At 37.3% G+C, this 27,681-nt stretch overlaps 1 protein-coding gene and 1 non-coding gene across 2 annotated transcripts; both read right to left on the reverse strand.

Moving 5' to 3' along the window:
• Positions 1-27,357, reverse strand: LOC120329966 (uncharacterized). Its single transcript, XM_039396773.2, has 18 exons — positions 27,122-27,357; positions 25,919-26,003; positions 25,378-25,517; positions 24,718-24,809; positions 24,417-24,621; positions 23,556-23,649; positions 22,724-22,829; positions 17,465-17,509; positions 16,581-16,707; positions 12,801-13,009; positions 11,158-11,345; positions 9,914-9,991; positions 8,506-8,676; positions 7,864-8,024; positions 6,524-6,670; positions 5,430-5,628; positions 3,980-4,857; positions 1-3,353 (listed from the first exon to the last, which is right to left on the reverse strand). The coding sequence occupies exons 1-18, from the start codon at positions 27,329-27,331 to the stop codon at positions 3,099-3,101; spliced, it is 3,390 nt and encodes a 1,129-aa protein (XP_039252707.2). The 5' UTR covers positions 27,332-27,357; the 3' UTR covers positions 1-3,098.
• LOC120330527 (U6 spliceosomal RNA) lies at positions 7,165-7,271 on the reverse strand. Its single transcript, XR_005567856.2, has one exon. It is a non-coding gene; the product is annotated as a U6 spliceosomal RNA (small nuclear RNA).
• Positions 27,358-27,681: the final 324 nt, after the last annotated feature.

Raw genomic sequence — 27,681 nt, forward strand, 5'->3', positions numbered from 1 at the left:
TTGTACTGAATTATATTTATTTACAAGAAAGCATAAGTGCAAAAAAAAAACATTGCAAAGAAAATAATAAGGAACAGTTTAAATGGATGGTTTCAAAGCGATAATAGAGCGAATGCTTACAAACATGATAACCACATTAGAGTGTTGCAAATTACTTTGCAATTATAGAGCTAATGCTTACAAAGGAGCAATGTACAACGTTAGGGTATCGCAAATTACTTGAAATTTTTTTTATTATTATAATCGTAAGAGAAAAGGGGGATCTAAGGGGTAGCCCAAAAGTAGCTCATATTATTGAGCCAAAAAATGAAGACATTATAAAAGCATGGAGCAAATCTGAGCACTAGTATTTTAGAGAAATTATACAATACTAGTTTTCAAGCAAGTTTAAAACCAACTGGAGTGCTAATAGATGCTAACTCTTGGTTTTTAAAAGGCAATTAGGCGGCAACAGGCTTGCCTGACCACTAGGTGAAAAGATTTTACATTAGGATTCTGTGCGACATATTTAAAATGATTATATCGCTTGTTGTTAAGAACGGAAATTTTTGCACAAGAGAGTTTTCGAAGAAGCTATATATAATAATACAAATTATCACCATGCGGAAGTATGAAGGATTATATTCAACAAATAGGACAAAATGGAATGGTAGAATGCTAAAGAGTAAATTGTGTCAAAATCATCATGGCGACCAATTTCACTTCAAAATTTTGTGCCATGTCACACTCTCACACAGAAAACATCAATAAATCCTGTTATCAACCTTATACTGGGCAAATTTTTTGAGAATGAAATTCAACAAATAAGACAAAAAGTCAAAAACAATTACAAAATTGAAACTAAACTAGAAAAGTTATGGCCACAAAACCTGATTTTAAATTAGTGCTATGTCCTAAGGAAATATATTATCGACCTTTTGATAGACAATTTTTTTTTGGAATCACATTCAACAAAGTAGGAGAAAAGAAACTATAATATATTGGTAAAATCAAAATAATATTGGGACCTTAAACTAGAGAAGTCACAGCGACAAAATCCATTTCAAATGCAACATAACAAAACCATACTACCATCAGCCCTTTACTTGCCAGATTGAGAATTAGACTCAGAAAATATAAAAATTACTGGGAACCAAAAATAGTACACAATAAGCAAGAAAAAAATCATGGCAACCAAATCTCATTTCAAATTTGTGTTCATTTCAATGTCCTTCAGCAGCGGCTCCCAACCGAGGGGGGTCGTGGCCCACAAGGGGACCCCAAAACAGATTTACTATTTTCTTTACAAGAAAAATCCCTACTCTCCCTAGTTTCATTGCTTGATAAGGTTATTTCACAGGGTGTATCTACTTTGTTGAGCATGAATTGTGTGAACATAATGGGATTTAGAATCTACCAATGAAAATAACACTATGAATACCACTGGAATGATAAACAGGGCCATAAGTGCTAAAACACTCCAGAACGGGCCACGAGCCATGAAAGATTGGGAACCACTGTATTTCAGGGACACTGATAAACCATATAATCGACTTTCTATTCAAGCGAACAAAACTCAAATCCATTCTCTCACATTCACAAACTCTCTCTCTCCCTCTCTTTATCATTAAAAAAAAATAAAAAATCGTGATAGATAAAATATATACACAAAGGATTTTCAAAGGTCACCAGCAAAGAAGGAACTATTCTAGCTAAAACCATAGTAGGAACGTTCCACAATTGCAAAAATATGGCGCTCCCGAAGTATGTGTACCAAGATGACGCACAATCTGAACCCTAACCTGCTACACGTACTATGTTCAGGTTGTGTGTCATCTTGGTGCACATACTTCGGGAAAACCAAAAAAATTACATGACAGTTATAGATTACAGTTAAAAAATTAAAAGAAATACCCATTTTTGGGGTCTAGTCACTTTAGTACCACCTGACTCCAACACAAACTAAAAAACATTGAGCATATAATCGACAGCATTAGGGCTTGTTTGTTGTTATGATACTATTCTGCCTAGCCACGCATGAATACTTTCTGGTGTTAGAAACAGGGAAGTGAAGTCTGGAATTGTGGACTTTCAATTGTGATATCAGAACAAGGGCGTAGGAGGAATTTTCAAGGGGGGGGGGGGGGGGTCTTCTGAAAATTTCTAATTGCCAAGTTAGATCGAAACAGCTAGCACGTCGAACGACGGAACTCGTGTGTTTCCATTAGTCTTGGGGACTGAAAAGCGTTCCAAGCTACGAAAGCTTGTTATTTATGATACGAAAAGATGCTGTATCTGAAGTTGAATTATTTTACAGAGCGTTCTTAAAAGTTTATTAAAATAGGCTTGTGTTCAGCAAAAGTTTTTGTGAAAGTGAAAATTGTATTTTTAATTTTTTTGAAGAACACGGATTTGGAGTCAAAATTTTTGGGTCTGGTATAGTTTAGTACTACATCCTCTTCTAGTTGGCCTGGCTCAACAATTTTTGCATATGTCAATCGTAACCCCCAACTGACTACGTCACCGAAAAATTACGTCATTCCGACGTCACAGTGGCGTAATAAGGCCCACCGAAGTATGCGGATGGTCGTCCAAAACGCGCAGACGATAACCCGAAATCGAGCAAGCTATTTCTCTTGTTTTCTCGTCGCAACGATCACGATAGGAGAGAGAGACCGCCGCCTATAGCAAGTTCTTATCGGCGGCGCAGATGCCATTTCGGGCGATCGTAATTATACTTTGGCGATCCCTATGACGTGATGGTGACGTTGTAGTGACGTAATTTTTGGATGGCATAGTCAGGTGGGGGTTAGGAAAAACATATGCAAAATTCGTTATGCTACACCCACTGGAAGTACTTGTGGTACTAAACTATACTGGACCCAAATTTTTCTTGAGTCAGACCCAAGTCTAAATTTTTTACAGCCTGCGGTTCTTAAATTCCACTGCTTTGGGTCAATTAGTCCAAAAAATTCTGATTTGGAATTGGTCATTAGTATGGAATTATTTCAACAAGTCATGCATTAATAGTTTTCAGTGCTAGTGGAGTAGTCGGAATAATAGTAAAGTAAACTACACCGAATTATTCTGTAAAGTATTTCTGAATATACACAAAGTATTTATTCCATCATATCATTGTCAGCTTCTTGTCGCAAAACAAGCGCTTGCACGGTGCGGTTGAGATCATGCCCACATTGCTCGAATATGTTTCTGTTTAAATCCAAATCGTGGAACCCCATCTCGAAGAGCTGGTCAAGGGGGGACAGTTCAAATGGGTCATCTCGGTTTGCGGCCTGCTGGCGGGGAGGGGGGCTTGGAGGAGGGGTACGGAATATATCTTCGTCGCCATCGCCTGGAGGATAGAAATCATCAGCCTAAAAAATAAGAAATATTTTTTAAGAGTTCGGTAAAAATAATGACACTCACTCAGAAGGAAAATAGACTTATCTCCAAGCAAAGCGAGAGAGTACTGTACACCAGAAAAATGCTGAAACTACATAGAAAATTGTGGTGGTACATTATATACACTCACTCACTCAGAAAGAAATTATGCACTCACACTCAGAAGTAAAGGAGACTCATATCTGAGCAAAGTTACGCACACTCACTCAGAAGTAAATGAACCTAATATCTGAGCAAATTTACGCACACACACTCAGAAGTAAGAAGACTCATCTCCAAGCAAAGATATGGTGGAGCACTGTAATGCCAAAAAATGCCGAAACTATATTGAAAATTACAGTACAGTGGTACAGTATACCTACTCACTAACTCAGAAGAAAAGGCGATTCATCGCTGAGATGAATGAATACAATACCATATATTTTTTTGGCCCTCACATATGTATTAAATGGAGTAAAAATACTTAAACAATTACTGATTAAAAAACCTGGTTGAGATATATTGAGAAGTGACTTCATAACAAAATTGAAACTGTAAAAGGACTTTATGGACATGTACTTATACACTGGTAAACACACAACGCAAGCGAAACACTTACCAATTCAATCTGTGGAGAAGGTGCTCGTAATCTTGCAGGTTGCAAGTCATGAGCCATTGGATCGTCGCTAGTGAGGCTTTCACTAGGTGACGCCACAGCAAATGGGAGGCCAGGGAGGGTGCTCTCGATTCCGTTAGAATTACGATTCAAAGTAAATTCAGATCTCGGCAACTGGGGTATCGGATTTTGCCATGGGGTAGCGTCATTCACGCTACGTGGGACAGGAATGGGGTTACGACGCCAACCTTGCTCAAATGGGAGAAAATATGGGGGTTCTTGGGGCCCAAAATTATACGGTTGATCCTGGTTAAGTACAGATTGGGGTACAGGTTTGGGTGCGGGGGCTACTTTAGTTGCCATTTGGTTCATGGGTATTTTGGGTGTAGGTTGGGGTTCAATTGGGTGAACGGGGTTCATTAGAAATGCATTGAAATCTTTTGTAATTCTTTCGGTTAGCGATTCGTTGTCGACTGAATCTGGGCCCATGGAGTCTTCAGGGTCACTTGTGGGGTCGTTTTCAGGGGGTACAAAGGTAGGGGCAAGGTTTACTTTCGGGGGTTGAGCTACAACAGGTGGGGGGTTAGATTTTGGGGCAGTGGGGGGTGTATTTCGACCACTAGGAGGTGATCTAGGGGCGATAGGGAGGGAATCTTCAGATCTATATTCTTTGACGTATGTCGCTGACGCTGGCTGGGATTCAATTTCGGAATCAGATGTTTCATCGTCACTAGGTGGCATCGCTGGTTCTTTTTCTTCCTCCTTGACCTTGGCTTGTCCTTGAAAATCCTCGTTTTCTTCATTCAACTCCTCGTCAGACTGAGCTTGCTCAGAAGTTATGCTTTGCTGTTCAGGCTCTTTAAGCACTGGTCTTCCCTCTTCTGTATAAAAACACATTTGATATTTCATTTGGGATGGGGATTTCCCTATTTATTCCAAGGGGGGGGGGGGGGGGGGGTTGACAAGACCTTATCTTCATATTGTGAGCGACGACCTCTTGCTTGGTCCATGTCGTGTTTGGAAATTGGTAACATGTTATCTATTTCAGGAACATGAATTATGATGATGATGGAAGCCGTAACTGACCAGCATTACATGAACCACCCTACGGTCCAGTAATCATATCGCACATAATTATCCACATGGGATTCGAACCTGCAAACCCACCCTATAAGAATGTGTTAATAATAATGCAAACACAAAGCTCAAATCGCCAAGCTTTCATTTCGATTCCTTAGAAGGTTCCGAACAACCCATGTTACCGAGGCGAGAAGCTAATGTGAAAAAAAGAAGAACCCCACTTATCCAGAAAAAGCAAGCGTCCAATATGGTTGAACGATATGTCTTTTTCGATTACTAGTTAAGTTAGGGCATTGTAAAATTAACAGTCCCCACTTTATTGACAAAATAGCCTTTTTTAAAATCTCACAGCAAGAGTCAAACTGAAACATACTTTCCACATCCTCGTGTTCAGATACATTCAATGGTCTGTTGACATCAAAACAGTCTGGCAGTGGCACCACAACGAAGTCACTAACATCATAAGATGTCATGGACATGTTGTCATCCACCAGGTTGAAATCAACGCTGTGTAGATCTTCGTTTTCGCTGTCATGACGAACTTTAACCTCTGGTTCTTCGACATGTTGTTCCTAAAAAGTTTATAAACAATTTATATAACTTCGATAACATGGATCATTCTTAACCAAAATAATGCTCCAGATTAGTGTTTGTCAACCCTGTTTTCTTGTTTTGTGGACCATCGGTATGAATTTATATCGATTTGGTAAGGTGATTCAAACATCAAACAAGACTTAACTTAAAGACATGCAGTTACTAACAGGCAGGAAGCTATTATGTTTTTGTGAGGACTGGATCCTTTAATATTTAGTATAGCTCGAGCAATCCAAGAACCCCCATATTTCCCCCCATTTAATCAAGGTTGGCGCTGTTTATCCCGGGGGAGAGGAAAGCCGATAAGACGGCTTATCCATATGGCGAACCACGGCCTCTCGTCCGGTTACCATTCCAGACGAGAGGCCGTAATTTTAACAAAATGGAGAGCACCCTCCCCGGCCTCCCATTTGCTGTGGCGTCACCTAGTGAAAATCTCACTAGCGACAATCCAATGGCTCATGACTTGCAAACCAGCAAATTTGTTCTCAAACTTCAAGCATTATGGAGTCTGTAAAGATGTTGACCATTATTTAAGGAGCCCCACAATAAATTTCCCCCAAAAATTTGACACTTGACAAACATATTCATAAAGTAGTGTCGAAATGTGGCAACTGGGCGGTGATTAAAATATGGCATTATCTATTAGAACTTATTGATAATGTCGTATTTGATCTTAAGGTAATAAGGTTAGTCCAATTTTATTATTGCTGTTATTGCTTCTTTGAACAGTTACAAAATTACCCAAGCCAGTATTTTCATAAGTATTTTACGGTAAGCATTACCTACTCAATTCAATTTCTTGCGACACAAAAGCGATGAAAAACGCTGACATAAAAATGCACTTCCGAGTCTAATACCAAATTCACAAACCTCCTCCTGCTGCTCTTCTTCTTCTTCTTCTTCAGGCTCTTCATTCTCATCTGAGCTGGAATCAGGATCATGCATTCTCATGGGAGGCTCGGTAAAATTTTCAACGTGGTTTTCATCCCTGAGTTCTGCGTCATCGTTAATTACAATCTGGTTAAACAAGAAAAAGGCAATGTTAACTGTATCTTTATTGTGTTTCTGGCAACTAGCAATTTCCCAGATTGCTGAGCATGACCTGTGATGTCATCAGTTACATATGACTGATCATGACCGACCAGCTGTGACGGTGAAGTGGCCAGTTGGTGTTGCTTATGGTTTTTTTTGGTTAATGATAGGATAGGATTTACATATTTATCCCGGGGGAGAGGAAAGCCGATAAGGCGGCTTATCCATATGGCGAACCACGGCCTCTTGTCCGGTTACCATTCCAAGTCGGGTATGGGATTAGTTATGTTGTGGACTTCGTGGTGGAGGAAGCCGTAACCGACCAGCGGCTACGTGAACCACCCAACGACGGCGAGGAGTCCAGCAATCCTCTCGCACATAACCATCCCTGCATGGGATTCGAACCTGCGAACCCACGCAGAGTAATTAGAGGTGCGGTGGCTAGCGACTTCCTAACGCTTAGCCCATTGAGTCACACCAAAATAGAGGAACGCTCCACAATTGTGCGTGTCATCATTGCGCAGGGGCCATGCTAATCTTCTCATTATCGTTCCAGTTTTTTCATATGTACACTCGAAAGTAGTACTGGACATTTCTTTAATATATATTTGAACTGAACTGGATTAACAGGTTGTACTACTTAAGTATATACTACTGACATATATCATCCACTTAGGGCTTGATTTTTTGATCATAATTGTAAAAACAAAAAAAATAAAAAGCAGTGCATTCCCAGGAGATAGATCAATTTTGAACTACTGAAAGTTTGGAAACGATGTCGTATGTAATAATAACAACAGAATGAAGTGAACAGGGCGCGGCGGTGTGGCTCAACGGGCTAGGCATTAGGAATACGCTCGCCACCGCACCTCTAATTACTCTGCGTGGGTTCGCAAGTTCGAATCCCATGCAGGGATGGCTATGTGCAAGAGGCTTGCTAGACTCCTCGCCGTCGTTGGGTGGTTCACGTAACCGCTGGTCGGTTACGGCTTCCTCCACTACCAAGTCCATGCTTCCGAAAACAAACAATATAACTAATCCCATACCCGACTTGGAATGGTATCGGACGAGAGGCCGTGGCTCGCCATATGGATAAGCCGTCTTATCGGCTTTCCTCTCCCCCGGGATAAATATGTAAATCATATCCTATCCTAAGAGGCAGTAGTGCCATACAATACCTTTGAACTGTACAGATCTTCTTCCGCTTCACTGTCTTCATTTTCCAAAGTTCGTGGCTCCTCATTTTCCTTCATGGCATCATGAGTAAATGCCGGTGCCTCCATTTCATGACATGCCTCAACTTCGGGGTTTGGCGACACCATCACAGGCGATGAAGTACCTATAACATGAAAGTAAATGAGTTTAAAAAACTAATCCTGTTTTAACTATCAAGGCATTGGGTCTAGGGCAGCAGGTCCCAACCAGGGGCCAAAGAGCCCCAGAGGAAGGCGAGGAGTGCATTTTTCTAGGCGGAAAACTGATTTCACTAAAAAACTCCCCTGTTCTTCCTAGTTTCATTGCTTGATAAGGTTATTTCACAGGGTTTTTTCACTTTGCTGAGCATGAATTGTTTGAACATAATGGGATTTGTAATCAACCAATCAAAATAACACTATAAATACCACTGGAAAAATGAACAGGGGCCATAAGTGCTAAAAGCCTCGAGAAGGGGACCACGAGCCATGAAAGATTGGGCCCCAATGGGGTTCGACCCCATACTCATTACCTCACATAAAAATTTGGGTCCTCCCCAGCAAATTACAGTGGCTGCTTACACAATTCCAATTTCGAAGTGAATCTCTTTTCAGAAAAGTCAATACCTTCACTATCCACACTCGCTCCTTCATTTTCATCTTGTTTGAAACTATCGTGCTGGCTCTCCTCTTTTTGTTCACCATGCAGGCTCTCCTCTTCTTTATTTTCTACAGAAGTGACTGCAGGATTGTATGAAGCTGATTCTTGTCCAGTGGTTTCAATGTATTTTGCTCCGTCTGTGATCGTGAAAGAAAGGGATGAAATCAGAGCAATAGAGTTTAATTCAGGGACATGTAATGCTCGTTATTTTAGTGTGAGGAATCCCATTTAAGGTACCATATTCTGCTTTTTTTATTTATTGTGCATAGTTTCAAAACAATACTAGTCTGGCGTAAAGTTAACATCTGATGCTCGAGCCGAAATGTCAATCATTACGTTCGGGTTGGGCTTCTCTATCGGTGACTTTTATTTTAAATGAGGCGTTTCGGCCACGTTTTAATGAAATCCTGACCAAAATATTAAATTTTGGGTTTGCTTCGGGCTCGGGCCTGCAAATCCAGTTAATTAGTCGGACTCGGTTCGGGTTGAATACCCACAGGCCTTGGTCGGGCCGGGCTGGAATTTTTGGGCCCGATCTTACCTCTAACCTGGTCCTCTCTTTTGCTGTCTGGCATGTTTTGTTGTTTATTTTCGAATTGCTAACTGTTTTATATTACTGTCAGATTTCATGGTGCTTAAAATCCCAACGCAGAGCCATAAGCAAAATTCACAATTGAATTCAACAACGGATTGAAATATTTGACTCCGACTTGGAAAGAATAAGGAATCCAATTCCCAGGCGAGTCAAATTAATCTCTGCCTTTTCAGAGGAAAGTTTTGCTTAAAATATATGATCATCGAGTTTTGAAGTCAGAAATTCAGATTTTTCAGAGTTTGGAAATTCTACTGGGGTCCAGGGATGGCCAAAACCAAATATTTCTTCTAAAAAATGATTTTTGGATATAAAATATGGAATTCGGGGTTCCGGGTGTGAAAAAGTTCATGTGGAAAATTACATAAATCACTATATATTCACTTTGATCAAATCTAAAACGACAAAAATATAAAAGTCACTTTTTTCTCTGTATTGGTTGTTATTAGTTGAGATATCGTTCTACTTGTCTGACACTGAAAATCTCTAACTTTCGAATAAAAATATTTCTAAATGACTCCTAAATTCAAATTTTTATATCGAATATAAAGAAATTAGGGTATTCCTGAATTATGCGCACTAAGATGTCACACAACCTGATCCCTAACCCTGGTACACAACCTGTGTTCAGGCTGTGCGCCATCTTGGTGCGTAAAATTCAGAAGGTCCGAAATTAGAATATATTTAAAATTAGATTAATTTTCGATATCCCTGCTTGGGATCCAGTCAAAACATGCTAAACCTCGAACAACACAGCTCTGGTTGCCTATTTAATCACTCACCACTTATGTCGTGCATGTCAAATGATCTGATACTGTTATCATTATGAAGTCCATCATCGTGTTTCAGACTTCCGAGCTCTGAAAAATAAAGCAATATGGTTAGAAATCAATTGTGTTTACGTGAAACTAACTACTCATTGTGGGTCGTAACCCTTCCCCTTTTGAAATGTAAAAAAAAGGAATTTGCTATCGCAATTAGCAAATTTTTGTGCCTTGAAATGCTTTTTAAGCCCCCAAGACTCTAGAAAACCCAGGTTTCCCGGAGCTGTTACTGTCTAACTGGGCAATAAGGATTCCCCCCCCCCCTTTAAAAATTTCTGGCCGCCCCCCTGGTAGCTCCTTACGTTTCAGTGGCCGACCACAAAAGGCTTTGCTTAGGAGTGAAACACTTCATAAAAAATATCTCACCAATGCTGACTTTCTCCGGTGGCACTAATGAAATCAATTGTGTTTATGCGAGATTAATCTGTTATGGCAGTGGCTCCCAACCTTCTATGACTTGTGGCCCCGATTCTGAGGTTTTTAGCACTTATGGCCCCTGTTATCGTTCCAGTGGTATTTATAGTGTTATTTTGATTGGCAGATTCCAAATACAATTATGTTCAAACAAAGTGAAAACACCCTGTGAAATAACCTTATCAACCAATGAATAAGGGAGAACGAGGAGTTTACTTGTAAAGGAAAAGTGAACTCAGTTTTGCACCCAGAAAAATGTCCTGTAGTGTCACATACAATATGAACATTATTTGCATGGATTTGCAGTGTTTTATTAAGTAACTTGAGCAACACATAGAGGGATAGTTCAGCTACTGCACCAGAAAATATTATGGGCTCCTGCTGTACCATCGCAAAAATTTACAGCACAACACGACGTACTGTTAGTGCATGGTGGATTTGCCGTCCTGTAGTGTCACGCTATATTTTACCATATTTTTTGTATCTTCTGTATCTAAGTCTTGGGTGTAACTTTTGTGCAATTCTTTACATATTCAATAAAGCAACTGATTGGACAATGAAACAAAACACGTAGCTGAAAATGTGAAAATATATTGAATTCAACAACATGCAAAATTTCTGGAATTGTCCTGTAGTGTCACTTGGAATAGCCCTTTGCGTTGATGAGTTCTTCCAAGTATCCCCCCCCCCCCCCTGTTCCCCCAGAACACCCCTGTTATCCCTTTATTTATCAATGGCTGTCAAAAGAGAGCTTTGTTTCGGAGTGAGACGCATAAATAATATCTCACCAATGCTGACTTTCTCTGGTGGTACCAACGACTGTCCTAAACTTTCAGTTTCGCTCTGCTCCAGTGACTTTTTCTGTGATTGATCATCCACGACCATTTCGTAACTTCCCAGATTCTTAGCGGAATCGAAAGTGTGCGTATCGGTAGGCGACGCAGTTTCATCCACCACACGGACATTACACCACACTCTGGAAAAAAAAGTTATTTCAACGATAACTCGATACAAGGTGAAAAGTGCTCATAGTTAGAAAACTTTTTCTCAAATATATTAGAAATTTCTCTTTTATCAAGGCCATAGGTGGTGGAGAAAATGTGATCCACGTCTCAGGAGTTAGTTGGAGAGGCAAAAACAAGCTTTTCAACGATACTTGAGTGAAGTTTCTTGCATATTTAAACAACAAGATATGACATTTTTTTAGGAAGGGTATAAAAAGTCGCTCAGGACCATGGGAAAAGAAGCGTTGAAAATTAAATTAAGGACTTTTTTCTAAAGTTCTTCTATTTCCTCATGCGATGCCAAATAGACGTCTAGGCGGTGTTGCATATTATGCCAAGCGTTAGGGATACGCTAGCCACAGCACCTCTGATTAACCTGCGTGGAGTTCAAATCCCACGGCGGGATAGTTATGTGCGAGGGGATTGCTCGATTCCTTGTCGCTGCAGGGTGGTTCGCGTAACAGCTGGTCATTTAGGGCTTTCTCAACTATCAAGTCCATGCATTTGAATGCCATCTATTGGATTAAAAATACAGATTTTAAATCGTGTTTACTCTTTTATTTGCAACATCGTATATGTTTTTTCCCTCAACAGAACAGACAGTGATACCTATATGAATATGGAACTATTTGCGACTATTATTACAAGTCCATGCATCTGAAACAAATACTTATCTACTAATCCCATACCCGACATGGACTGGTAACCGGACGAGAGGCTGTGGTTCGCCATATGACTAATCCGTCTTAACTAAATCCGTCTTTCCTCTCCCCCGGGATGAATATGTAAATCCTAACCCTAGATCAGGGCTACTCAACTGGCGAACCGCGGTCCGAATCCGGACCTTTTGGGTATTCGATTCGGACCGCGTGTAATTCTTTATTTTGAATCATTAGCCACTTTTTGAAATTTTTTTTTTATAAAATCACTTTCAGAGATTCAAATATATACGAAATAAACTATAACGTCATAATAAACAATCTTGATTAGCTAATAATCATTAGTCGGCCGAGGAAGTGCATGTTTAAGGATGCCGAAATATAATTGCAGGAAAGACCGGACCCAAATATTTTTGAAGTTTTGTATTTGGCTCTTCGGTAAAAATAGTGTCGTAGCTCTGCCCTAGATGATGACTGGAACTTTGCACTACCTTGAGTTTATTAAATAACTGTACTTACTAAGTTACGAGGGTGATCATGCACATTAAGAATTATTATTTTACCATAAATGGTAGGTTATTCAACAAATATTATCTAGAGCTGATACGACTTTACGGGAACAAATACTAATACAAAAAAAAAAATTTTGGTGTCTCTGTCAGAGACCAATATTGGCTTTTAGAAATTTCAACCCCCCCTCTGAAAATTTCTGATCCCCCCCCCCCAATCTTTCTAAATAAACGAAAAAAAAAAAAAATTTTCACTCACCTTGGCCCAAATGGGTTATTATTATGGCTCAATCTCCATGAAGAGTTGTAGTTGCATCCATGTGCGGGGGAGACATGCTCGGCACACAGCACCCCGCTTTCCCCTTGTTTTAATGCCGGTACATGAACGCTTTTTGTCTTCGCACCCCATTCTGAAAGACTACTGCCTGTAGCCACTGGGGGGTCGCAAGTTTCATCAAGTAAATGAAGCTGTGAAATAGATTAGATATGTTACAAAATGACTCTATTACTAATGGTAATCATTGAGCCACGACTTGTCGGAATGATCTCATTGCAAAGTATAGGTCTCAATGCCGCTACTTCTTTTTTGTTGGTTCAGCTACTAGGCATAACCGAACTATTTTAACATCAAAGGTTGAAATTATATGCCTACCCCTCATACCTCGTTCAGAGTTGAAGACTTAAAAAGCCTCATAAAATGGAGAAATAAAAGTGGTAACTTTACTAAAAATACAGTAACTTTAGTTTTCTAAATTTAAAAACGGGAAATTATACAAAATAAACTAAAATGTTTTAAGACGCGTTCTGCATATCGTAAGTGTAATAGTCAATAGTTAGCGATTAGATAAGCTGTACTGTTTCTTTATATTGCATGTTATACTTGCGCATGTTCAATTCAATTTTTTTTATAGGTTAAAACAGGGGTGCACAACCATTTTGCTATTGGTGACCACATTGCATTTATTTGTATTCCATACGGCTTCCAGAGGGTCGATGAGCGCCCCGAAAACAGCCGAATTTTTGGCTTTTATGATGTCATAAACGTGTATTTGACCCATGCGAGGTGCAGTCTGCCCAATTATGAAGTATGTATGACTACTTGGAAGTATAGTATTCGCATTTTAAACGAATTTTTCTTTTCGATGGACCTATTCGATATATTGGAGGGGGTCTGGGGGGGAGGGACAGTCGCCCCCATTTTCTTGTCCCCAAAAGTATAATAAAGTTCAAATATTTTAATGAATTTATTCTATAACAGTTTGCAAAGAATAACCGCCAAATCCTAGATTTTAAACTTTTTTTTATAGGATTTTGTATGTGGACGGCAGCATTATTTTTTCACGGAGCCGCAGGTTGTGCACTGTAAATCTTATTTGTATTCATTTTATGAATGCTGTTTTTGCTCCCCTTACTGATAATTCAAATAAAAGTACATAAAAATAAATATCTGATAGCAGATAATAACATACCATATAGGTATCAGTGACATATCACATGTAGATAAAGCATGTTTAATTAATGTTGTAAAGCTTCAAACATAATATGCTTCTTCAAGTGTCAACTTGATTTGAAAATTGAATTTTTATTCCAATAGATGGCAGCAAAAGGCCATAAAGAAAACAAGCACCAGCTAAAAGTTATTTTATATCGAACGCAATATCAAACCTATTCAAACAGACATCTGATTACGAAGTCACAATTTGTTCTTATTGTTTACCTTTGTTACACAATAAATGGGAATGAATGGTTGAGCGCTCTGAAAACAGATATCTCTCCCAATAAAGACAATGTAGTCTGCAGCGCAACATTCACTACAGAACACTATTAGTACTATATGGATATTTTTGTTGTTCCTCATTAAGTTGGTACTTTTCTTGTTGTGAAAAAAATCGTTTCTCACTTGAATTAACAAATTTCCTTGAAATTTTCAGTGGCCTAAAGATTGTCATTGTCGATTTGTCGCTATTACTTTTATTTGTTTCGAATCTTTCTGTGGACTCGATGTTGTTGTTCTTGTTGTTATAAAAAAAAGCTTTTCTCTTAAACTATTGGACCAATTGCTTTGAAATTTACAGTGGTTAAAAATCGTATTTTTTGATAGAAAGATAGTTATTTATTGCTATTATAAATTTCTATGAGGTGTTCTATGAGATTCTAGGTGTCGCTGCTAGAAGACCTTTATAGGTCCCTCGCGACTCCGGTCACACAATTAACATTGAGATTTTCGTTTGTTGTAACAGTTTTCTATATGCTTGTTTTTTGTGTTGACAAATAAAAGATTGATTGATTGATATGAATTCTTTGTGATCTGAAATTGCATTCAATATTGCACCTATTTTTCTGCTGAAATATTTTTTATTCATGGGAAAACGGTTTACAATCCGCCAAGCTTTTGTTTTGATTTTGCGAACTCGTGCTACGTTAAAGTTGGAGGCTTTTTGATACCAATAACGAAATGTAGACTTGTCCATATATTTAAGCAGCGCTCTCTCATTCAATTGGGAATTTAAAACACGATTAACAGGATCACAAGAGAAGGTCAAGACCATGAACCGTAGCTGCTACGTTCAGGAAATTTTTTCATCAGACTGAAACTTTCGAGTCGATTAACTTTAACTTAACCTAATTAACTTAACTTTTGAGTCTGGCTCAATCTCCAGAATGGCAAACACTTATGCATATGCAAGCCTTCTGTGATTGTTTATTACTTATCGATCTTAAGGTCGGTAAGTATGTTGATAGGTATTTGTCTGTTTGTATGTCTGTCTGTCTGTGTGTCTGTTAGATGCACGCGATATCTCACGTAAGCGAGATTGAATCTGCTCCAGATTTTGCATGTGCATTCATCTTATCTCGGACCAGAAGCCTATTGATTTTGGGCGAATTATGTCGTATAATTAGCGAGTTATTAATCAATTATTGATATAGTGATCTAGATTTTTGTAAAGCGAGAGAATTTTGAAACCCGCCGAGTGTGTGTGTGCGATGCGCAGTGCGCAAGTTACAAGAGCGGATGAATCGAAACTGCAGTTTCTGTTTTGGGGGATCCCCTAACTATCGATCGATAAGTCTTCGGTTTCCAACCGATATTCTCGTTAATGAGATTACTTTGTCAACTCAAAGTTTCTGCAGAAAATCTGGACTTCTATTAAGAAGTTTGAACGAAGGGAAATTTCAAAATCCAGCTTTTATTCTAATATCCAAATAAACCCAATTCCAACGCCATGGCCATGATACATTTACACCAAGCCACAAAAACCACATCCTGTAGATGTCACTAGAGGTCTATTTACCTAATATACACCTCCAGATTCAGTAATCACCAAGCCCAGAAATACGCTAAGCTATGTAAATAGAATGTGTGGGCTTTGTGTAGCCATTGTTACATAACAAAACAACACCATTGTTGTGTCACGGTACTGTATTGAAACATTGAATCATACAATATCACTTGCTTTAAAAACATCAATGGTGCAATATCATGTTGTAAAGATGGATAAATATTTATCATTTTTCTCTTTATTATAATAAAATACATCATTCTTCAGCATTGAATGATTGTTGTACGGTGGCCTGGTTGATGATACAGGATTGCATGATTTTTCTTACTATGATAAAATTGTGGGTTGAATACCTCAGGTTCGAAGCCTACCTCACCTCCTAACCAAGGGTATCCTGAATTGGGTGCTCCAAAAGTGTGTGTACCAATATGGAGGTAACTAATTTTGTTCACCTACTTTACATCAAGTTGTGTAAAGGGACTGAAGACTATGGGCAGGGGGTATATTAACTTGGCTAACACAGACAGTCCTGGAACGAGTAATAGAACTAAAATGAAGAAAATTGAAATAAAATTATGGCCTAACTCTAACCTGGTACATATACTACGGAAGAACCTCATAATAATGATAAAATAGGTTCATGGACTCATTTTGGCGTAAAAACTTTGAAAAGTTTCGTAAAATTTATTCAGAGAAAATTTGATATATGTGAAGTTATTTTACGAAAAAGTTTAATGTTCCAATTTGTCTCAACATACCTTGGTATTTTCATCCCACACTGAGGTTCCATCATTTCTGAAGACCCAATGTTTTTCGAAGGACTCACAAGTGTGCACAATGCTGCCATCTAGCAGACTTTCACAAATGAACGTCGCAGCGAATTTGCTAAAAATAATAAGAAATGGTATTAATCAGTGAAAAAAAAACATACACATTTTAGTGCCCTTTATGTATTCTGGCGTTCAAAATTGAATTTGCTCCCAAAATTAGAATGTATTCGATATTTCATATTTGAAATATTCCCTCAGAATGTTTTCGAAATATTGAAATATATGATTTTGGCCTTCCTGGTCAGTGGGAATAAAACTCAATAAGATCAGAAACGAGAATATCGGTTGGAAACCGAAGACTTATCGATCGATAGTTAGGGGATCCCCCAAAACAGAAACTGCAGTTTCGATTCATCCGCTCTTGTAACTTGCGCACTGCGCATCGCACACACACACTCGGCGGGTTTCAAAATTCTCTCGCTTTACAAAAATCTAGATCACTATATCAATAATTGATTGATAACTCGCTAATTATACGACATAATTCGCCCAAAATCAATAGGCTTCTGGTCCGAGATAAGATGAATGCACATGCAAAATCTGGAGCAGATTTGATCTCGCTTTCGTGAGATATCGCGTGCATCTAACAGACACACAGACAGACAGACAGACATACATACATACAAATACCTATCAATATACTTACCGATCTTAAGATCGATAAGTAAAAACTCAATAAGATCAGGAAAAACGCTATGAGACAGTTAATTTAACACAGTATTTCATGAAAAAATAAGCTTGAATGTTAATTAAATGGGGATTCATTTCTGAGCGAAGTTGAAGGCGAATTCGGGGTAGAATTTACGACTTACTCTGTTTCATCTTCTTTGCTACCTTCTTCTCCATCTTTCAAATCACTAAAAACAACAAAATAAAATTGAAAGGATTCACTTTGATTCTCGCTGACAGAAATGGATAAACAGACCTAAAATGATCTGATGTCAAACTTTGTTGAAAGAATGTATGATTACATTGAAATAAGTTAAAAGAGGAGATGTTGCTGACAGGTGCGTAGCCGGAATTTCCAAATGGGGGGGAGGGGGGGAAGGTCTAAAAATTAGTTTCAAGCAACGAAAAATTGATGTATGATACAGAGATTTTTTTTTTTCACATTTCAAAAGGGGGGAGGAATGTTCAACAATATCGTTATTTTGTTGTGCAAAAAATCATAGATATTTAAATTAAATAAATTAAAACATCAAGAATACCAGATGCAATTGACAAGTAATCATGAAGAAATAGAAGAGACCGTCCTAAGTCTGTGGCACTTCCATAACAATAACTCAGTTTTCTAATGTTGAATATCAAACAAGAATAAGGACCGAAATAAGGCGAGATACTGAAAAAACATCACTATTCAAGCATAAAAATAATGACTAATGTATTACTCTTGCTTCAAAATAGGAAATCCAATCCCAAACATAAAATATGCGACTAAAGAAAATCACTAGACTGTGAAAATGTCTGTTATTGTGTTCAGTCAACACTTGAACAAATGACGACAGAAAGAAAAAATCGTGATACTCCTGTAGTGTGTGTACCAGGTTAGAGTTAGGACTTAATTTTATTACGATTTTCTTTATTTTAGTTCTATTACGAGTTCGGGGACTGTCTGTGTTAGCCAAGTGAATATACTCCCTGTCCATAGGTTTTAGTCCCTTTACACAACTTGATGTAAAGTAACGGAAAAAAAAATTAGTTACCTCCATATTGGTACACATACTTCTGCAGCACCCAATTTTGACGCATAAAATAAGCAGACACATTGACAAAATTTAAACTTTTTGTTGGTTTTCAAAATCTGCAAAAACAGCTGATTGCAGCAATGTTTTTATGACATCACTGAACTCAACCAAGTTGAACTTGTTCTGTCACAATGCCTCAGGCTGTATGATGCAATGTCTATTTATTGTGATCCGATAATATGGATTTTGAACTCATTGAAGGTAATAAACTGTGGTTTATATTTGAAAATTCATTTTTAGGCTCAAAATTTGTACAAAATGATTCTGGGAAAAACCAAACAATGTTGTTATATTGTCTTCTTGTACAAAGCTAGAGATGTGCAACTTTTTTTTAACCAACTTCAGACATATAGCCAGGCCACACACATGATAATTTAGTTTCCCCATGTGGGAAAAACAAGAGAAAAAAATGTGGCTATTGCTTAGCCTTGCAGTAAATAAGGGCACCAAACAAAACGACGAAAGATTTAACGCAGTAACAAGAGCAAAAAATATATGTATTTTTACCCATGTGAGCGACTTTTTAAACATAAACTGTCAGATTAGGATTTTAAGCTTGGTGGGAAAAATCCAAGTGTTGACAAGGACGACATTAAATGTATTGGCGGGCTGGATAGCGCCCACGAGCCGCCTGTTGCACATCCCTGCTGTACACATTACCGGATAATTTACTATTTATTCTAAACACATTCCAAAGAGAATTTTCGAATTAAAATACTATAAATTATTCGGCAAACCAGCAATGCAGGGTGATCCCCCTGCCCAACAAAAAAAAACAGGTTATTTAGAATATATTCTAGATGGAACATAACTTTTTGTGCAAATTGTGCTGTCATTACTGCAGATAAAAGTTAAAATATCTGTGTGCTTTGTTGTATAACTCATAAGCAAGCAATATGAATTTGATGTAGAATACCCCCCCCCCCTCCAAAAAAAAAAGGTCAAGTTATTTAAAATATATTCCAGAGATAAAATAACTTTTGTGCAAAAGTCCTGAATTACTAAAATTTTTGGGTATAACCATAAACAAACAGAAGTTCAATTGTTAATATTCATTCCCATAGAAGTAATTGAAAAATTTATTTGCTGTGTTTTTTTGAGTGTCACCCTTTATAATTGAAATAAATAGATTTTCAGATGATTTATGGATAATATATTTTTAGGATTTTCTATCTCAAAACTATAAATTCTATTTTCTATTATTCCTCATAGCCATTACCTACACAATATGACAGAAAGTTCACTGTTTGCATAAATCAATGACTCAAGAGTGGAGTCAGGTCACTAAGTCATTATATTACAAGGAAATAGGATATAATAAGGTATTATGATGAATCACTGCCATTTTACACATTGCATATAATACATAAAGTCATTAATACTGTGTTGAACTATGTAAACGAACTTTGATGGGCTGTGTGCAACTAATGGTGGACATATGAAGATGCAAAAAAACTTGAATGAACCTATTACATGGAACATGTAGCAACACTCAATGCAAATTACATCTCCATAGGTTTGGAAAAGGTATTTTTATACTCAAAACAGCAAAGTTTGAACATAAAGTCAATTTAAGTATTTTATTTTGATGTATAAACTTTTTAGGCCATGATTTTGTTTTGATTCTTAAATATCAGTTAAAAAGTACCGTATATTCTCGCCTATTATCCGAGTTTTAAACTCAAAAAAGTTGCCAAACTAAGGAGTTGGCTTATAGGTACGTAACTCTGATCGCACTAAAAATTTGTCTTATACGCGCATAACTCAGGACTGGAATAATCTCTTTGGAGAGTTTAACAGGGATGGTGAGGATGAATTTTAAGACACTTCTCACTGTTAATAATAAAAGTAAAACATAACAATATGTGATCAACCAAAATGATAAAAAAGTTTGAAGATCTAGAATATCAAAATGATTTGATTTAAATAAATTAAAATAGTCGGTTCATATTGGACATTCATAATTAGATTTTACCCTGACGAAAATCTTCGATATCCTTTTTATATACATTTTATATACATATATAAAATATTATGGAGGTTATTTGTCCCTCTCATACGTCACACATAGCTATGCTCAGTATACAATACTAAGCCCACAAATGTTGACTAATAAACCTTATGTGCCTGACAATGATTAACTAAGGCTGCCTTGTGATATTATGATTCATCATGATATAGATTCAAAGGCGCTCCTGAAGTATGAGTAGCAATATGGAGGCAACTAATTTTGTTTGCCTACTTTACATCAAGTTGTGTGAAGAGACAAACTTATGAGCATGGGGTATTCACTTGGCTAACACTGACTCTCCCCGAACTCATAATAGGACTAAAACGAAAAAAACGGAATAAAATTAATGCCTAACCCTAACCTGGTATGCACACTTCAGGAGTACCGATTCAAATACTTCATACACAAACAAGGGTTCCATTACATTTGAACCCACGTACATTTGAACCCATGACAATTGCACCTGTATGCTATTGCACCTATGGAATTTTTTTTGTTTCATGGATAGTTAAACCTAACCCATGGGTTTTAGCACCCGCATATAGATTGAACCCGTGGATATACGCATGGGTTCAAATGTACATGGGTTCAAATGTACGGTCACCAAAAACAAGTATTAAAGTAAGAATATAAAATCTTATATTTGAAATCTGCAAGCTTTAGAACACTTTTTATCAACCTTTTTATCAAACGACACATTTTACCACATTTTTAAAAAAAATTGATTTTGTGTAATGTCGCAACCCAAGGATAATATGCTCAAATGCTAAACGGGTAGTAATTTTATGACCAAATTTAAATGAATCATATAAAGTAATCCATTTTATGTAACATTTATCCCCCCAGAAATTATTTCATTGAAATGAGAAAACTGCACCATAAGTTTAAAAACACTGCATGAAAAAATAGAGAAATATTTTCCCTAATTAATCGATAGACAAAATTTATTTTTTAACAAAAGTTATCATTTTAGGTAAAGGCCGATCTATTTCAAAAAAACTGTGAAAATGGAACGCGAAACAAATATCTGTTCATTTTACTTGGCATTGATTTCTGTTTTTTCATGTTAAATCTATTTGATATTTCATTTTCGAAAATATTATTCAAGGACGTATTTGAAATAGTAGATTTTACAGCTTTATCATAAAGATAACAAGTAGACAATTAACAAAAAATGTAGTCTAATATTAATATTTCATAGTCCTATTTAGAGACAGAAATTTTGCGAATGTTCGAGTCATCTTACCAATTTTTCTCCCATCACACAACCTAGCTCTATACAACATTCACATACGTTAGAAATTCCTAACCGACTAGCGATTATGTGAACTACCTTACGCACCGAGGAGTTTAACGATCTTTTCAATAATTACCCTGGTGATCAGAGGTTCTGAGCAAGTATATTCATAACGCATAGCATGATAGAATAGTGCAACGATGGGCAAACTGCGGCTCGTCGGAGTTTTTATGCGTCTCTTCTCGCTGGCAATTATTATACATTATCCGATTTTAACTAAGAGAAACTGTAGCGTAAATATTTTTTAAATTTAATAAGCCGTTGAAGTATATATACTTTGCAATATTGTTATCATACGTTTGTGTAAAGTTTTTTCAAGTAGACGGTATTCTAATATTATTTATTTCAAAAATTATGCGGCTCTCACATATTTCTGACTTGCATGTGTCTCTTATACTAAACAATTTTTCCCTCCCCTGGCACAGTGTATGATTGAGTAGCCTAGTCTTATCAATTTTTCTCTCAAACACATGACAACATTCCCTTACCGAATATGCTCGTTTTACCGCCCGGTCTTGATTAAGGGCCCGTTTGAATAGCCGCCCGTGTGAACAGATCATAAAAATAAATAATGGCCGGTGCTTGAATACCCGCCCGATGTAAAAGCTGATTTTACAGTGGTAGAGAACAATAGGAAATAGGAAGCACTTTTGTGACACAACGCTGTTGAATTTTAAGCGCCGGTAGATAACACTCACGCCTTACGCGTCCAAGTACATAACAGATAGCATTGATTACGTAACACCATGGTTCTTAAACTGGGCGTCGTTTCAATATTATTAAACTTTTTTTCTTTGGCGGATTTGTACCTGCTTTGTGTAGAATAAGTCAAAATTTTCGTTATACTCGTTCAATTCATACTTGAGAAATGGAAATAACAATATATTAATTATTGTAACGAAAATAACAAGCGACCATGCTCGAATAAGGGCCGGTTTGAATAAGGGCCCGGTTAGTGAGTTGGTTGAAAAAAATATGGGCCCGGGCAAATATGGTATGTTAAAAATTCATTCATTACCTTTCTTGCAGAGATCCATACTCCTGATTTCCTTCAGTCTGTACATCCTCAGTTGCGTTTTGTTGCAGCTGGACCTGTTGATGACCTTGAGCATTCAACTGTTCACCTGAAACGCAGAGGGCGAAATGAACAAAAATTTAGATAAGTTCAGAAATTATGAATCCTCAGCCAGATAATGTTAGGGCTGATTATATTTAGGGCCTTTCGATATATTTCTCGCTTTGCTATTTTATATCTCTTTATTCCCTCTCACTATAGATACTTCCGTATAATATTCGATCTCTAAAGAATAAGTAAAAATAGCATGATCTCTTTTAACAAAATAATAAGTATATTTGTGAGCTTTCGTTAGATCATAGTCTAATTTCTTCAGAAAATACAAGATACAACTTGAACAAACAGCAATAATAATCAAGAATACTTAGCTAATTTCAAACACAACTCAGTGGCGTATCTACATAAAATGGCACCCATGGTGTGGTAAAGTATAAAAATGTGCCCCAATGATCATTGCTTGAAAAATTTTAACAAATGTTGTTGAATTGAAATATTTAAGGTATGTTATTAATTATTTAAATTACTTTATTGAAATATTTTACGATTGGAACTCTTCGATCTCTTTGCTTCATGGCTGCCATATCACAGATACCACTACTCGCACTTGAATATTTTTAAAGTTTGGATAAACATGTATCTCAATAATACTACTTAAATAGTATTCTTAAAACTACACTGAATACAAAGTAAAATCACTATATTTCTTCCGAGATTTTTATGGTGCATTGTTCAGGGAGACAGTGCAACAAATTGAAATCAAAGTGACTTTACTTACCAATAACGTCCAATTCATTGTTAATATCTCGTTTCAAAGCGTTTACAAATCTCCAAATATCGTCCAGTTCTGTTGCTACGACTTCTCGTACTTCCTAAATATTCGAAAATATATTTTAAATATTGAAGCAGTTGTCTAACTGGGCTAATTTATACATACATTGTGGACTATTTGAGCCAGGGATGCGCAACCTACAGCCCGCAGGGAAAAATTGTGCAGCTCATGGAGAAGTGCCGATCTTGATGGTGTGCGGAAACAAAGTTCTAATTTAGTTAGATCTAGTATGTGTGAGTAGGTTCCATATATTTATATTCTATGTCTATGACATTACAATGCGTTATATGAAAGGCAGGGGATTTCGAATCGCCGCCATTTTGTTTTTATTCTTTCCGCCAATGGTCGAGGTGAATTCCAGATTTTATTTTCATTTGAAGTCATATTTTTCAACGAAATTCTAACATATGATTATTTTCTGTAGTGAGTTATCGATAAAACGTGTTTGTTATTGTGTGTGAACGCTCAGTAATCTATCTGAGTGATTTATTCTATGTCTTCAGTAATTCATTTGTTGAGAGGACCAATTACTATAATAAAGTCACTTACAATTATATATTTAGTATATTCGAGATTCGATTCGAAAAAAATATTCGATTCGATTCTGAAATCACAAGGTATTCGAAAATGCCCAGCCCTAGTTATATGGTGGTTTGCCACATGATTAGGATGTCTTACCGGCTTTCCTCTCCCCCAGGATAAGTTTGTAAATCCTATTACACCGTAAACTTTGATATATAATATATATTAGCCCCACATCTCTGCATTTCTTTTTATTTCATCAATTCTAAACCAAACCAAACTTACTTTTCGTATTATATTAATTATTGAGTTTCCAGCCGGCATAGGTTTGGTTTCCTGAGATTCAAGATCTTCCGGGTTAGTTTCGACAGAACTTATTGGCGTTTCGAAGGGCTCTTCATCTTTTTCTTGGGGAGCGGATGTTGCTCCAAGCTCTTCAGGAGGAGTTATAGCAGGGTCACTGATAACAGTAGGTTCAGGTGTTGGAATTCTAAAAAAATTTCAATAATAATAAGAACCATTTCAAGGGGTCAGCTTATATTTGAGAATATTGGGTTAATTAATAGGAATTGATAAATTTTGATACCTTTCAATAACTGTGGGTTCTCTTTCCTCAACATCTTGTGCAGGAGGTCGAAATATCTCGACCTCCTCTTCTGACTTGTCTTCATCTGGGTCCTGGGAACAGTAAAATCAGTTTAAGCAATTTTTTAGTGAACTGTTTTACAGCTACTCCCGTAGTATGTGTATAAGGGCAAATACCTTCATATACAATGTTTCAATAAAATAATTTAAAATTGGGAATAATTCACACATGGAAATTACATACGGTAATCACATGATTTTTGTTCATTTTTTCCTCTGAGCCATATAAGGTTAGAAAACAGGTCCCCCTTTACTTCTGAGTGAGTGCGTGTGACTCTGCTTTGAAAAATAAAAAATTTATCTCAAAAATGAAGCTCTAATTCGAATCAAAGACTCAAAATTTTAAACATTTCAACACCATAGCTTGCTAATCTAGAAGTGTGTGTACCAATATGGAGGTAACTAATTTTGTTCGCCTACTTTACATCAAGTTGTGTAAAGGGACTGGAACCTATGGACAGGGTTATATCCACTTGGCTAACACAGACAGTCCCCGAACTCACAAGGGAATACAACTAAAATAAGGGAAATCAGAATAAAATCATGGCCTAACCCTAACCTGGTACACATACTACGGGAGTACCCGCTAATCATTACATACCTGTGTTCTATTCAATTCCTCTGACTTTCTTTTATGATGTTGTCTGTGTGACGATTGTTGCCGACTGTCCGGTTTCACAGCGTAAATATGTAAATCTCGATGCATTTTTCGACAAAGACTCAATGCTGTTTGATACTCATCTGTAATGTTAAAAGGATTTATTCACACAGGGAGGTGTTTTAGAGGGGGGGGGGATGGGGTAGCACATTATTTATATGGGTAAGTTAATTGCTTAGTTTAATGATTTATGTAATAATAATACAAACATTTTACTCTAACTTGACCACCCACATTTGTTCAAACAGTTCATACTCATACTTTTTTAAGGAATGAAACTAGAAATAACGGGGAGTTTCCTTGTGAAGGGAAAAGTAAAACCAGTTTTTCGTTTAGCATTGTGGTCCCCTCCAAATGCCCTTTATCCCCGTTGGTGGGCCCCGATTGGGAACCGCTGCGCTAGATAAAGTTAAAATTCTCAATCTGTGACACCCACACAGTTAAGTCTAATGATTTGATAACCATTAGGTGACAACACACTTACCTTGTGAATCAATTCGAATACTGTCATTCTCATCATCTCTGTAAGTAAATTTTAGTTTCGTTGGACTTTTCACTTCTGTGACAATCTAAAAAAAAGAAAATATTTTATTCTGAAGAAATGGTAAACTATATCTTATAAAGAGTCCTTTTGAAATGGATTAGCCAAGTAGATCTTGGAAAAATACAGAATGATCCATATATACAAGCCAACTATTTATATGATCAGGGGCATAGCAAGGGGGGGGTGGGGGGTTGGGGGAGTTGAGGGGGTAATTAAAAAAATATATTTCCTGTATCATAACTTGAAATTTTTCATAGGTTGAATCGCTTTTTAGATCCTTCAAACTATTGAAAACCCATGTTTTCCGGCCTCTAGTCGGACTCGCTACCTGTTTTGGTCCAACTTGGAAATTAAAATTTCAGAAACATCCTTCCCAAACCCCAAGTCAATTGGAACATATTTTAGAGAAAACGGGTCTAGTATAGTTTAGTACCACAAGTACTACCAGTGGGTGTAGCATAACGAATTTTGCATATGTTATTCCTAACCCCCACCTGACTACGTCACCAAAAAATTACGTCACTAGGACGTCACCATCACGTGATATGGCTTGCCAAAGTATAATTACAATCGCCCGAAATGGCATCTGCGCCGCCGATAACGAACTCGCTAACGCCGACGATCTCTCTCCTATGGTGATCGTTGTCACGAAAAAACGAGAGAACTAGATTGCTCGATTTCGGGTGATCGTCTGCGCGTTTTGGACAACCTTCCTCATACTTTGGTGGGTCTTATTACGCCACTGTGATGTCGGAATGACGTAATTTTTTGGTGATGTAGTCAGGTGGGGGTTAGGATTAACATATGCAAAAATTGTTGAGCCAGGCCAACTAGAAGTGCATGTGATACTAAACTATACCAGACCCGAGAAAACCACATTATGCAAAGCGGCCTAGAATACTGAAACTTTGGGTAAGATCGTACACAAAAGGAAGTGTTGAATGAAATCCCTTCACGAATCACTTCTTGGCAAAACATTCCAATCCTATATTATGTACGTTTTGATCCCTTTCTTGAGGTTTGGTTTGCTCTTCTGATTTCATATTCGGTTTTATTCATTTGTTTTTATCAATCATTCTATTGTTTTGCTGATTATAGAGTTAAAATAAACTTATGCAATCTTTTGGATCACCAAATACATACCAGATCTTGCAGGTCATTCCATTCCATGTCGACAGGAATCTGAAATGCTGTTGGTTCTTCAAGGTCATCGTCGATTTCAAGGTCACTGAGTGTATCATTTTCATTATGAATAAACAATGTATAACAAGGCTTAGACATCTCAGTGTCTTCTGACCTCCGACCAGAGGTCGAATTTAAACTGGTTAAAATGTTATCAATAAAGCTTGACATGTATTTCCTGAAAACATAAATACAATGTAGATAAACATTCATAACGAGATAGTAATCCTTCGCTTTGACTCAATAGCGTGTAAACTTTCTCGATGGAAACTTGCGCATCACACACACACTCAGCCGATGCACTTTCTTGCCTGAAAAATCTAGGTCATACACGTTTTCTCAGAAATCTCTCAGTCACTGATTAATTAATAACTCGCTAATTATACGACATAATTCATCCAAAATCAATAGGCTTCTGGACCGAGATATGATGAATGCACATGCAAAATTAGGAGCAGATTCAACCTCGCTTTCATGAGATATCGTGTGCGCCTAACAGACAGACAAATATCTATCAACAT

Source organism: Styela clava, chromosome 12, assembly GCF_964204865.1.
Source record: "Styela clava chromosome 12, kaStyClav1.hap1.2, whole genome shotgun sequence".
NCBI classification, from domain to species: Eukaryota; Metazoa; Chordata; class Ascidiacea; order Stolidobranchia; family Styelidae; genus Styela; species Styela clava.

What these genes read in the sequence shown, in the direction of transcription:
- LOC120329966 (XM_039396773.2), bottom strand. Translation starts at nt 27,331, where the DNA reads ATGTCAAGCTTTATTGATAACATTTTAACCAGTTTAAATTCGACCTCT. An exon ending in ACCAGAGAAAGTCAGCATTG is followed by an intron (nt 9,992 to 11,157) that starts GTGAGATATTAT and finishes TTTATTTTTCAG; the next exon opens with AGCTCGGAAGTCTGAAACAC. An exon ending in AAGAAGAGCAGCAGGAGGAG is followed by an intron (nt 5,629 to 6,523) that starts GTTTGTGAATTT and finishes TAAACTTTTTAG; the next exon opens with GAACAACATGTCGAAGAACC.